This window comes from Phaseolus vulgaris, chromosome 2, assembly GCF_000499845.2.
Source record: "Phaseolus vulgaris cultivar G19833 chromosome 2, P. vulgaris v2.0, whole genome shotgun sequence".
NCBI lineage: Eukaryota > Viridiplantae > Streptophyta > Magnoliopsida > Fabales > Fabaceae > Phaseolus > Phaseolus vulgaris.
In genome coordinates, this window is record NC_023758.2 from 20678241 (window position 1) to 20693005 (window position 14765).

Genomic DNA, 14765 nt, shown 5'->3' on the forward strand with positions numbered 1-14765 from the left:
AAAGATCCATCTTTTTCAAACTTTGGAACAAAAGGACCATTTTCAATTGCATCCCAAATTCCTTTGTCAAGTGATTCCATAAAGATTTTCATTCTTACTTTCCAAAATTGGTAGTTTAAACCACAAAACAGAGGTGGTCTGTTAATTGAAGCACCTTCCCCAAAAGGTAGTCTATCAGCCATTTTAAAAACAGTTTTAGGATCACACTTGAATAAATTTTAAGAACCAAGCTCTTGATGCCAATTGTTAGAACGAATGGCTTTAAACTAGAGGGCGGGGGGGGGGGGGGGTGAATTGTTTAAAGAGGGTTTTCGAAAACTCTTAAGCCAAGAATGAAATTATCTCAAGAAACAATTGATAAGGAATCCAGTTTGCCAAAACAATAAGGAAAAACAACAGCACCAGAAAAACAATCGATTGTTTCGCAAAAACAATCGGTTGTTTATACCAGTAAACAAATATCAAAACTGAATTTAAAGAGATTAAGGATAGAGAGACTACACACAGATGTTTATACTGGTTCACTCTAAACCCAGAGCTACATCCAGTCTTCTCAGAAACCACTGAGGAATTCAACTAAGCAATCAAACCTAGATCACTTACAACACAACCAAGAAAGTGACCTTGATCCCCTCAAGACACACACTTCTCTTGGTCAACACACCAACACTAAGAATGCTGATCTTGATCCCCTCAAGAACACACATCACTTCTCAGCAAACACACAAACAAACTTGTTCAACAAAATTCAAGGATTACACTTGTTACAGAAGAAAAATATGAAATCAATACAAGCAGAAATCCTATCTCACACTCTTTGATCAATCTCAATTTCTAAGCAATCTCAATTCTTTGAAAATCAGAAACTTGTTGTTCTCAAAAGATTGTTGTTCTTAAATCTCAAATCTGTTTATCTGAATTTATTCAATGATGTTTGTTATCAAATCTTAACAAACTTATTCATTGCATTTAAAGATATGTCAAAGCATTAAAGACTGGAGCCAAACTGTTAAAACATTTAATGCTCAGTCAAAGCTAAAACAGTTTTTCTGTTATGGTACCAAAACAAACAATCGGTTGTTTCCTCGAATCAATTGGTTTTTTTGGTTTTAACAATTCAACCATTTGAAAAACAGTTTTCAATATGTTCTAAAAACATCTAAGTATAAAACAATCGGTTGTTTCGACAAAACAATCGGTTGTTTTTCACTTAGTTTGAAAAACACTTTTCTTTTAAAAGATTGAGAATGCTTATGCTTTGGATTCAATCTAGAGTGGATTACAAAACTCAAACTACCCCATATCCTAACTAAGACAGCTCAGCAACAACAAGCACAACCAAGCCTTCAACATCCTTCAAAGGGTTTGGATTCTTCAAAGCTTGAACACCACTTGGTTCAACAGGGTGGTATTGGGGCATAAGGTTCAAGAGAGTAGGTGCAGTGAGGGGATCTAGGTCTTGTATGGCTAAGTTGGGCGGTGATACAACCCTGATAGTCAAGTAGATGACCATGGATACAAGAGACACTTCACACTTGGATCAGTCATCGCAGCATACAAGAGAAGACCCCACCAAATATCGGAAGGACCTTAACAAAAGAAGAACTAGGCATATACATGAGAATCAAATGTTCTTTCTTCTGGTCTTCTTATAAGACAAATGCCTGGAAATAAATTGCGCTCACTTTGGGGGTCCAAATAGAAGAATAAGCTAGAGTAGGATGTGCTTAGTAATTTGAGTAGGGTGTGCTTAGTAATTTAAGTAGGGTTTGCTTAGTAATTTGAGTAAGGTGTGCTTAGTAATTTGAGCTTAAGCTAAGCCCACCTTTCATGACATGTGCACCTAGGTTTAGGGTTTCTTTGACTTCCCTTCTAGAAGGTTTCTCACAAATGACACCCTTACCCCTCTATCTTGCTTTCCAAGCCACTCTCTGCTATATAAAGGGTGTCTTGCCTCATGTATTTACACATTGAATTTTGAATAGAAAAGGAACTTTGCAAGAGTGTTTTGTGAGTCTGGGTATTCTAGAATTTTAGGTCTTATCTTGGGTGTTTGTGCACTTCAAGTGGCGGCTCTTTACCACTTATCTTGGAGTCCCCTCCCCCTCAAAGTGGCATGATTCATATTCCCATAAGCATCTCTTAATCTCTTCATCTTTTTTTTTTCTTTCCATTCCTCTTATATTATTGTGTTATTCTTTTCCTTTTTGGTTTTTCCTTCTGGTTGCTTTCCATTATATGCTTTAATTCTGCACCTCTTCGTCATTATCACCATATAATTGTGTTTTCTCTTTGCTCTCTAGAAGTGAACCTTCACACTTACTAGACGAAAGATTTATAACTCCCATTATCAAAGAAAGGAAGGGGTGTGTTTTGAGCCTAGAATTTTATATTATTCTAGAGAGCCTGAAGTATACATTCCCTACTTTGATGGAAACAAAAATGTTGAAGATTATTTAGATGGGAGACAAAGCTTGATCAAACTTTTAAGAAATTCAAAGTGGCTAAATATACTGGATTTTTCTTGCCTACCCTATGTTTTCAAGAATATGGTAGGTCTTGGTGGCAACAAAGGCAACTTGATAGAATTGGTATATTGAAGTGATTTAAAGGCGTGTATGAGAAGAAAATTTGTTCTGCCTTTATGTGATAGAAAAACAAAGCTTAGAGAAGAAATGAAAGAGCTTTTTAGAATAGGAAGAAAATTTGTAGACGGAGAAAAAGAATACGTTAGAAAAGAAAAAGAGTTTAAAGAAAATTACAAGCTCTTGTCAGAAAGAAAGAAAAGAAAGAAAAAATAGAAAGAGAGAAGAACGAAAGGAAAGGAAAGATAGAGAAGAGAAAGGAAAGAGAGAAAAAGTGATTATAGAAAAGGAAAGAATAGAAAAGTCTTTGTTTGGAGCTGAAACAGATATTGATAACATTTTTCCTTCTATAAACAAACCTTGTGAGGAGGTTCTTAAAGAAATAGAGGATGTTGTCATTGAACACCACAAACCTAGCAATCATAGCTTCCTCACTTTCCTCTAATTCAATTTTAAGCACAAGCGTTTCTAGCTCCTTATAATATTCATCCACATTTAGCGTGCCTTGTTGAAACCGTTGGAGTCTCAACATGAGGTCTTTCCTAAAATGTGGGGGCACAAACCTAGCGCGCAATGGATCCTTTAAAGAGTTCCAAGAGTCCACGGGAGGACCCTTGTGATAGATAATGTCCTTTACAACACCATGCCACCATTTCATGGCATAATCACTAAACTCTAAGGTGGCTAGCTTAAGCTTATGCTCATCTTGGATCTCATGGATCTCAAATATTTGTTCACACTTAGCCTCCCAATCTAAATATACATTAGGATCACTAGAGCCATTAAAACAAGGAAGCTTGACCGAAGGTAGCCTAGCCTTTGCATCTTGGTAGAAGCCATTTCCATGGTGATGTCTCTCCTCTTGGTTGTGATGTCTATGTCCATGGAATTGGGCTGGAGTTCTCCTTCTCCTATGCTCTTCTTCACGGCCAAAATCATTTGAAGAAGCTCTTGTTGAAGGTCTATGTGAATGATGCCCATCATGGATAGAAGGAGATGGCCTAGCTTGTTGGACCTCCATCTTTTGCAATTTCTCTTCCAAACGACTAATGGTGCGTTGAGCTTCATGCAATTCACCAAGGACCGAAGCTTTGGAAGGAGAATGCTGCTTGTAGGATGCATCACTTGAAAATCCAGCCATTTGCAAATAAAAAACAGCAAACACACAAAAACAGCAAACAAGTCAAGAAACAAAATTAGCAAAAACAGTGAGTTTGGCAACCAAATTGCCGAAGTGAATTTGGCCAGAAAAAAGAGGTCACTCTCAAAGAAAGAATGTCCTTGCACCAATCTGATCTTGAGCTCTTGGAATCCTCAAATGAAAGATGTCAAAGCAAGGCACACCAATCTTAAAGCCAACCACAACAAAACCAAAGAAGCAATAAAGACAAACAAGAAAAAGTATAAGCAAAGAAAGGCTAGAACAAAAGGAATACTAGATGTTTGACAAACTTCAAAGATTAATGAACAAAAGACAAGCAAGAAAATTAAAGAACTCAATGAGAAAGTAGGCACAGAAAAGAATACTTAAAGAAAAGCACTAGAGTAGATGAAGAAAACAAAAAATTAGCTACTGGAAAATATTTTTATGCAAACTGTACTTGATGTTCACTGATTTAACTTTAATGATATAGAGCGAACTGGATTATGAAATTTTAACCACATAAACCTGAAGATCTTATCTCAAAAATGGCACTGGAATCACGCAAAAACAGTAAGCCAATTAATTGAGATAAATTTTTCAAAATCGCTGCCAGATTACCGTATTTTTTTCGGCAGAATTGTACACTTTTTGTATTTTATTTATCATTTTTTGTGTACTTTTAATTTTTTAGTACTTCTTTTTTCTACTCTTTTCTAACACTTTAAATATCACAAATCCAGAATTTCAGAATTTTCCAGTGAGGAAATCAATTGCAATAAGGAAAAACAGTAAGCACGTTTTCAGAAAACAGCGGAATCCTAATAGGAATGAAAAGCAGAATTATGAACTAGCAAAGACATAATGGAAAATGATGTATAGGAACTTGTATAGGTCTAGAATACAAGCATGAACTCAATCTAAAACAGAAAATGCACAAAGGATCAAATATCAAACTCAGAAAAATTATATGACACCAAAGCAAGAAACAACAAATTCAATAAAAGTACTACAAGAATTGATGACAATTATGGAAAAACAAGACTAAGACAAAACTTGTATGGATTCAAAAAGGAAAATACTCAAACATATGATAGGCAACATAAAGAAAACAGCAAGAAAACTCAAATAAGCCTAAAACAGAAACGTAAATTGCAAGAAATTAAAGAGCTCTTGAAATTAAAGTGCAACACAACTCAAAAATTAAACAAGAACACACCTAAACTCATGATACCACATGATATGATTCCACTAGCACACTTTGAATGATTCTTGACATTCTTAGGAATCAACTTGAGTTGGTTATGAGATAGGCACTTTTTCATAGAATTGGATCAAGGTTCTATGAACAAGAACTCACCAAAACTAGTACCAAAACACAAACTCATATGGAAGTTCCAATTATTGTGAAATTGGACCGATTAAAAGGAAGGAAAAGCAATTGCACCGAACAAAATGGCATAGAACTGAATTGAACCGAACATAAAGACTAGAAATGAAGAAGAAACATTGTAGAACAGCAAGGAAGCAACATAACCGAAGCTAAACACATAAGAAAAGGAAATGCCGAACAGAAAATTCAAGAGAATCAATCTAAGACATGAACAATTGAAAGAGAAGGAAGGAAAGAGAAGAGAAAGCTCATGAAGATGGAGGAATGATTGGATGATCACGCCACTAGGAGGATGGAGACTCCAAGATAAGTGTGCAAGTCGCCACTTGAGGTAACCATTGAACTCTCAAGATAAGACTAGTGAAGAAGGCACAAAGCTCTCCAATACTCTCTCAAAAATTGAGTATAGTTTCTCTAATTAAAATTCAAATCTAAAATGTACAAGGGCAGCACCTTAATGATTGGCCTCCATGTCCACTTGAGCTTGATCTCCATCAACAAATCCTTTTCAAGATGGAGGGTCTGATGGAGGACCATCCGGAAGGACACATATTAGGCCTTTAAATAGGGCAATGAGTAAAAGAATGGAAGAAGAAGAATAAGGAGTTCAGAAAACTCTATTTTTATGGAGAATTAGTTTTTAACTTTTTATTCCAAATTTCTTAGTTTTATTAATTTGTAAGTAGTATAGGCTTTATTTTCGGCTTGTATTTCGGCCATTACCTTGGGCCATGTTATACGCCAATTTTGCCAATTGGAATAGGGATGTAAATAGAAAAAGAAAGACTCTAGCTAGAGTTACAATTGGGCCTCCTTGGACCCTATGCAACTCTAGACCATCTGAAGAGCTTTTTTAGGGTTAAAGCTTGCACCTTGGCTGCCCATAACACTATAAATACAAGTGTTAGCCCTCTTGTAAATGATATTTGAATTGATAAAGAAATGTTACCCAAGTTGCTACCTTCTTTGTCTTCAAATTCTCACTCTCAAGTTTGCACTTCTATTAGTGTGTTTCTTGAATCTTTTTAGGAGTTGGTCTAACCTCTCTTAAGCTTCATTATCACTCTCCATACACCAATACTTCACAATTTCTTTCACCCATTTTAGCCACCCAATCCCACCAAATTATGCACCCCAAAATACAAAACAAAAGACTCATAACAATGCAAGCTAGGATTACATCATTCTTGTATAGCCTGTAGTAGCTAATTCAATATAAGCGGGCCAAAAAATTGGGAAATATCATTGTCGGTCTTGCAAAAGCCTCCCCACCAAAACCTTCCTCCAAGACTAATATTTAATGCTCTTAAAAGCCAGTGTTTTGGCTTCCAACATTCCTCAGCCTAACATTTTTGGAACATATTGATAGGTGTATCAGTCTGTTCCCATGTATCTAATTTCCATATATCCTTCGCATTTAGTGGTCTTTCATATCCGAGTTCCATAAAAGGATTCAGCTAAGAAAGCATTATTCTTGACAATATGTTGGCACTCCTCTTAGGACAAACCATATCTTCTCTCGTGAGTTCATCATGTGCATCTTCAATGGGGTATAACCTGGATAAGGATCCAAAGTAGGAAGATACACAACAATAAGTATTCTAAACAGAACCTGAGCAACCATAATGCATGTGCCAAGATGTCTCTTGACTTTCAAAGAACCTTGCAAGACATATACAATTGAAAGTGCAGGCACAAAGACTAACTTTGCTCTTGATGTTTTTCCTTTAGCAGACATTCTTCAAACCCAAAATTGATTCTTTGGTACCAAGGATGATGTGATCAAAAAATACATAAAGATGACCAAGGATGCTACACTTGAAAGGTCATCTCAACAAGAAAATAAAGACCTCATTAATAGGAGAAATGAACAAAGCCCAAAGCATTTGAAGTTTCTCTTATTAGTCTTCTCATGAGGTCCAAGCCAATTAATATCTCTTTATAATATCTTTAGAGTAGATTCTAAATAGAACATCAGAAGGGAAGTAGTAGGAAAAGTCACTTTTATAGAATAAGGAATGGACTTGAAAAGTGGCGACATTTACCTTGTCTTTTCATATGCCTTGCCTTTTCATTTACAAATGACTCTTCATGTATTTTTACCTTTTCATGACCGGTCCTCTATGCCTATATAAAGAGGAGCCTTGCTTTTGTAAACATAAGTTGAATATTGAAATTGAAAGTGAAGTTACTCTCTAGAATTTGAGTGGTTTCTTTGTGAGACTTGCTCTCCTTCTTTTTGTCTCATCTTGTGGGTCTTGGAAATCCTCAAGTGGCGGCACTCTCACTCATCTTGGAGCCTTCCACCATCCAAGTGGGGTGATCACTCCCATTGTCTTCAACCACATAAGTTTTCTTCAACTTTTCATCTTCTTCTTCCATGTCCATCCATATCAAAAAATCTAAACATGTCTTTTTGTTGTTTCAATCGGTAGAACTTGTTTAGTTTCTGTTTTTTTTTTGGTAGTTTGTGTTTGTTTGTTTTTCTATACAGTTTAAATGTTCTTATTGAAGTTTCAATTGGTTCATATGGTTCCTTTTCATGTTTTAATCGGTTCATGTTCTTGGAATGGGTTTCCATTTGGTTTTCTTGTTCTTGTTGTGTTCTTGAATTGCTTGTTGAATCTTGATCCAATTCTTGAAAGTTTCTTATGATGTTTCATCATCCAATCAACTCACATCAAAGGATACCTACAAGAAAAGCTTAAAAAGCAAGATTTGGTCCCCTTATAAATCCAATGATGTTAATAGGAACCTTAGAAATCGTAGGAACCTATTTCAAAATACCTTTGGGAAATCTGTAGAATCTAACAGAGTGGCCTCTTTTCATGCAGTAAAAGCATGAAACAACCAGTTGTTTTGACAAATCAATTAGGTGTTGTACCAACCGGTCCTCCAGCGTTGACCAAAGTCAACATGGTGGGACCCAAAGTAAGGAATCCACCAGAGGTACTATGAAGCAAGTGAGGGAGTTTCGTTTAGGTCCATGGCCTCGGGCGTTGACCGGCCCCGAACGTTGACCGACCTCGGGTGTCACCCGGGGTCAGCACCAGGAATGCGCCTATGCCAGAAGGGTGTCCCCTCCTGATACCCACGGGTAGATGACCGTGGAGGAGGCGGCACAGTAGGGGCAAAGAGGCCTCGGGCCTCGACACCCAGACGGTAATGATAGATAAAGAAAGGTGGTTTCCAAGCCACACCCCTAGTTCCATCAGGGAGAGACCCAACCCACGAGGGATCCGTGCATGAGGTGTAGGGACACGGCAGTACGCACCATCATTGGAAAGCCACTGGGACAGAGACGACCCATGGGAAGGTCACGTCCCAGAGGGTGATCTGCATGCATGGCATGTGAGGAAAACGAGGTACTCTCAGGGCGAATGACTCGGAGCTTGGGCGCATGAGTTAGCACCCAAGCAGTCATCCCCGCGCGAGTTGCACTTCGACAAGGCAACCTTACGCACTGAGAAGGCCCTAAGATTGGGAACAATGTTGCTAAGGAGCACCCTCAAAATACGCAAGTATCAGGCTGACACATGGACAAAAACACCGATATGGTATATAAGGTTTTACGATAAACAGACTAAGGTACGTTTTCACATTTTTCGCACAAGTGAACTCAGTGAGATAGAATTCAATTACAATTCAGTTACGCACTTCTCTGAGCACTGAGCTGGTGGTGTTCTGCGACGGGAAGTGTTACGGTGTTTTCTGCCATAGCTGACTTGAGCGTCGGAGCGCAAATGGCCGCAAGGGCACCCATTTGTCTCTCTGTTTCAGGTGTTAACAGTAGAGGAAGAACAATGTTGGAATAGAAGCAAAGGCGTTCGTGAAGCGAAGCTCGTAGAGACGTGCGAAGGTGTCCAAGTCCAAGCGGCAGGAACAATTGTTTTTCAAAGAAACTAGAAAATGGCTTTGAAACTGATCTGTTCTTGCTGTTTGGATCAAAACCCAATCCAGCTTTGCCAAAAACACATTTTTGATATGCAAAAACAATTTCAAAGTTTGATTGGCCTTTGGGAAACTTGTCCACATTTTTGAAAAGATAGTGGACCTTCTTTTGAAGTGATTCACAATTTTCACAAAAGTTAGAGTCACACTTGCATGAAGAGTTCTTGTAAATTATTTCCAGATTTCAAAATCACTTTTTGAATTGTTCAACTTTTCTTCCAAGGTTTTGACTCTTTTTTCCAACCAATTATTCAAGCCTTTCAATTGGTTATTCAGAAGGGCCAATCTATTAGCTTCTTCATGAGTCTCTTTAAAAGCATCAAGAAGTTGGCTATAGTTTTCAAAGTTTATGGAAGTGCTGGAACTTACACTACTTGTTTCTAATTCTCCCTTTGCCAGGCAATGTAGGCTCTTTTAGTTTTTCCCTTCTTCTCAAATTTCTTGCTTGCTCCTCTCTCTTTGCTTTCATTGTTGGGACAATCGGCCTTGATATGACCCTGTTTACCACATCCAAAACACGTATAATTTGTAGAATTGAAATCATTGATTTCTTATTGTTATACCTATTTGAAGATTGGTTCTTGTCATTGTTTTTCTTTTTCAAGAACTTGTTGAACTTGCTTGTTAAAAAGTTGAGAGTCTTACCATCACTGCCTTCACTTGATTCTTGACCATGTTTATGACTAGCAGCTCTCAAAGCAATGCTTCTCACAAGCTTCTCTTCATGTTCTTGGTCATTCAGCTAGTTCATCTCATGTTCATGTTCCCTTAGCTTGCCAAACCAGGAGGCTGTGATCAAGGTTGTCAAATCCTTGGATTCAGAAATTACAGTGACTTTAGATTGCCAAGATCTGTCCAAGCATTTGATGATCTTGATGTTTAGTTTCTCCCTTTCAAAGATCTTGCCAAGGCTGATGAGCTGGTTCACAATGTGGGTGAATCTCTTTTGCACATCAAAGATGGTTTCCCTCTTAAGCATCTTGAACATTTCATACTCTTGTATCAGAGCATGCATCCTTGCTCTTTGCACATCAATGGTGCTTTCATGGGTAACCTCTAGGATGTCCCACATCTCCTTTGTTGTAGCAGATTGTAAGACCCTGAAAAACTCATCAGAATTTAGAGCAGAAGTGATGATGTTTTTATCAATACAACATATTGGGCTATTTTACTTTCATTCTCAGTCCATTGGGACCAAGGTTTCTCAATGAAAACATCATCTTTTTCAACTTTAGGAACAAAAGAACCATTTACAATAGCATCCCAAATTACTCTATCAATTGATTCAACAAAGATTTTCATTATGACCTTCCAAAATTGATAATTCACACCATAAAACAGAGGTGGCCTGTTTATTGAAGCACCCTTCCCAAATGGTAATGTTCAGCCATTTGAAAAAGGTTTTAGGATCGAAAACCTTGATGTTTATACTGGTTCACTCTTAACCAATAATTACATCCAATCCATAGCTAACCACTGAGAATGCACTACGTAATAAAACCTAGATTACACAACACACACCAAGAATGATGATCTTGAACTCTCAAGAACACACACCACTCTTTGGAAAAACACACAAGCCTCTGAAACTGCACCACACAGATACACACTGATGAAGGAATAAGGGAATAGAATACTCTTGGGTAAAATCAAAGATTACAATCCAGAATTACAAGACAATCCTGTTGAAGATGGGAAGCTTTGATGTGTCAAATCCTCATGGAACCTCAAGCTGTGTTGCGTTTTTAGGTTTGGGTTTAGTTATGGGCTTTACAATCTCTGTAAGATAAGTTTTGATGCCTACAGAAAGCTTGTTTCAATTTGTTTTAAAGAACTAAGTGTTTTTTCCATGCAAAGGGAAAAACAACCGATTAAAATTTTGGGACAATCGGTTGTTTGTCACTTAGCTGGAAAAGGAGTTTTGAAACTGTATTTTGAATCAGTTGTGTAACTGCTGAAACCATTCAACAGGTTAAATCGTGACTTCAACCGATTAAATGTGAGTTTTCATAACAGTATTTTGAAAACCCGTTTTAACTGATTCAGTTGTTCAAATCTGCCTTAAACGGTTGCTTTTCAAATGTTATAAATATAGCCTTCTTTCAAATGTTTCATACATGAGAAATATAGAAGTTTTACACTCTGATTTGAGATTAAAAAGACATATTACAATTTGTTTGTGAAAGAAGTTTTCCAAGATTAGCAAGATTACTTTTAAGCTTTGTTGTGGTGTCAAGAACTGATCATAGGGTTTCTGGTTTTTGTAATCTAGGTGTTTTGTACCCTTTTTTAGTCTCTTGTAATTGAATTCTGATATTGCAAAAGTGTATGTAAAATCCTGTAAAGTCAAAGTGAATCTGGCTTGAGGTGTGTGTTAGTGCAAAGAGGGTGAGTAGGCTTTGTGGGATCCAAAGTCACCTCTTTGTGGTGTCTTGTTGTAATCTGTGATTGATTACATAGTGGAATACTCAGAGGTTGTTCTGAGGACTGGATGTAGCTGAGCGTTGAGTGAACCAGTATAATCTTTTGTGTGAATCTCTCTATCTCTCTATTATAATCTGTTTGATATTTGCTTTGCTGTCATAATCAACCGATTATTTCATATTTCAACCGATTGATATTTTTGCTTTACAAACTACTTATTCTTGCTTTTGTCTCTGTGATATAAACAACCGATTATATCGAAGTTTTAATCGATTGTTTTTCTGATAACAGTTTTATTAGCTTATTTCTTTTGGCCTATCTGATTCTTCTTTCTATAATTCATCAAAGAAATTCATTCTTAGTTATCTTTTGTGAAAACCTTTCATAAAACAATTCACACCCCCTATTGTTTAAGCCATCATTTCTAACAATTGGTATCAAGAGCAAGGTTCTTGAAAGTTATTCAAGTTTTAATTCTAAATCCTTTTAATGGCAGAAAAGTTTTCTTTGGGGAAGGTGATGGAGATATTGGAATCATATCAGAAGGTGCCTGTTTAAACAAACCACTCTTGTTTTGTGGTATGAACTATGAACTGTGGTGCATAAGAATGAAATTTTTTGTTGAATCTATAGATAGAAAAATATGAAATGTTATTTCAAATAGTTATCTCATGCATATATCTGAAAATGTTTCTTCTGAAAGAGAACATCTTGATTGTGTAGCTATGAACATCATTGTATCTGCACTTGATTCTAATGAATTGCTCAAGGTTTCAAAATGCAATTCTGTCAAAGAAATGTGGAATACCCTTGAAGAATATCACAAGAATTCAAGGAGTGCCTTGATGGACAAAGAAGAATCTACTGCTAAATCTTTCTCTTCAGAATCCAGAAAGAAGGTTTGTCTTATGACAAAAGAAGAATCTAGATCAAACCAAGTAAGTCCATCTTCTTCTAACAATTGTGAAAATTATTTTCAACTTCTAAATGCTTTTCAAGAAACTCACGAAGAAGCTAAAAGATTAGCCCTTTTAAATAACCGATTGAAAAGTGAAAACAACAAGTTGAAAGAGAAAATCACAGTTTTGGAAAATGATTTGGGTAATACAAATACTAACTTTGAAAATCTTGAACTGATTTATAAAAACTCCTCTTGAAAATGTGATTCAAGTTGCTGTAAAAATTGTAAAACACTTCAAGAGAAAGTTTTATACCTTGTGAAAACTATTGATATTATTTCAAAATGGAGATCAAATTTTGAGAATGTTTTAGCATCTAAACAGTGTGTTTTTGGGAAAGCTGGTTTGGGTTTTAACCCACAAAGAAAAAACTTTAGTTTTTCAGAATCTTTTTCAAACCTCACGAAAAATCAATCAGTTAAAAGTACGAAACAACCGGTTATTTGTTGTTTCTACTGCATGAAAAATGGCCACTCTGTTAGATTCTGTAAAATTAGAAAACTTTATGTTCCCAAAGGTATTTTAAAATGGGTGCCTAAGATTTTGAAGGTTCCTAAGGTTGCTACTAACATCATTGGACCCAAATTGATAAGGGGACCAAATCTTGCTTCTTAATCTTTTCTTGTAGGTATCCTTGGAAGCCAAGAATTACTTTTGTGCTTGAAGAATGAATGTTAAAGGGAAAAACAACAAGAGTAAAGATAGTCTTTGTGCCTTTAGTTTTTAGAACTGTTTGTCAAAATCTGCACATGAGTTCTTAACAAAATAAGTTCTTATCTCCTTTGCTTAAACAATCAATCTTAAATTTAATTCATTTGATTATACTTCTTGTTTGGATTGTAACTACTTTGTATTCCTTCTGTCACTTATACAATTGATATCTTGTGAACATTGTAAGCAATAATGATTGTATACAACATGAAAAATTGAAAAACTATTTGTTTTCATCATTGTAGTAATTCAACCGATTGTTTCTTCGAAACAACCGATTGTTTTCTCTTTGATCAACTCTGGGCAAATTTGTTTTTAAATATAAAATCTGATTTGATGTTTTTGTTCAAACCCAATGATGTTTGTGGTCAATATTGCATTGATTGCTTGTTTGAATACAATATACACCTGCTGTATCTGCTATTATAGATCAGATTCTTCCAAAGCTTGAAAATCAAAACTACCTTTAATGTTTGGTCAAAATCACATGTCAATCTGTACCTTTCTGTTTTGACTGACAATGTCAACTTTATGGTTCAGATTTGATTCGTTTTTTGTGTTGAATACAGTCAACTTTGACCAGGTTTTTTAGCTATAAAATAAGTGCATACAGCTGCAGTATTCTCTCACACATGCAATCTGTTTTTTCCTCTCTTCTTTGCTTTAAGCTTTTTATGCAGTGTGTCAAAGTTGTTTCTGATTTGAGCAATGGCTGGAACTCCTCCCCCAGCAGAGAGAATGAAATCCAGGGGTGTTAAGAGCAGTGGAAAACTGGAAGGATGGTTTTCAGGTGATGTTGATCTCATAAACAAGTATCTACTTGAAACAAGTAGAAAGAGTGTGAACACACCCAAGGTGGTCTCCTTCACTTGGATGAAGCAGCAAAAGCTGGACTTTGTAAGAAGTATTCTCAAGGAACAAAGATTGAAAAGATTCCTAGAGCTTATTGGAAACAGGTATCCAGATTTGGTGAAGGTATTTTACATTAACCTTCATTTTGATGGTGACTCACTTGTTTCACATGTTAAAGGTGTAGATATGGTCATCACAAGTGAGTTATGGTCTGTTGTGACTGGACTTAAATCTGATGGACTGAGAATCAATAGGGGAAATCTTGGAGTAGTGGAAGACTTCAACAAAATCCAGTTTTACACACAACAAAAAAAATCTGTATTATCTACGGATTTTTACCCACGGATCTGAGTCAGTAGGTAAATTCAGCATTACCTACGAACATTACCTACGAACAACATTACCCACAGATTCTGAATCCGTAGGTAAATTCAGCATTACCTACCAACTATTACCCACGGATCTTATTACCTACCAACTTTTACCTACGAATCTCTATTACCTACCAACTATTACCCACGAATCTTATTACCTACCAACTTTTACCTACGGATCTCTATTACCTACCAACTATTACCCACGAATCTCTATTACCTACGAACTATCACCTATGAATCTCTATTACCTACCACCTATTATCATAATAATTATATACATAATATTAAAAATATTAATATAATATGAAGAATTATAAAATCATAATTCATAATATTAATTATATTTAATAATATTAATAATATTTAATAAAA

At 36.2% G+C, this 14765-nt stretch overlaps 1 protein-coding gene across 1 annotated transcript; it reads right to left on the bottom strand.

Moving 5' to 3' along the window:
• Positions 1–9812: 9812 nt before the first annotated feature.
• On the bottom strand, positions 9813–10372 carry LOC137809178 (uncharacterized). Its single transcript, XM_068610315.1, has 2 exons — positions 10266–10372; positions 9813–10170 (listed from the first exon to the last, which is right to left on the bottom strand). Exons 1-2 carry the CDS (start codon positions 10370–10372, stop codon positions 9813–9815), a joined length of 465 nt encoding a protein of 154 aa, XP_068466416.1.
• Positions 10373–14765: the final 4393 nt, after the last annotated feature.

Coding starts and splice junctions, on each gene's coding strand:
- LOC137809178 (XM_068610315.1), bottom strand. CDS start 10,372: ATGAAAATCTTTGTTGAATCAATTGATAGAGTAATTTGGGATGCTATT. Junction 10,171..10,265: donor GTTTTCATTGAGAAACCTTG/GTCCCAATGGAC, acceptor TGAGTTTTTCAG/GGTCTTACAATCTGCTACAA.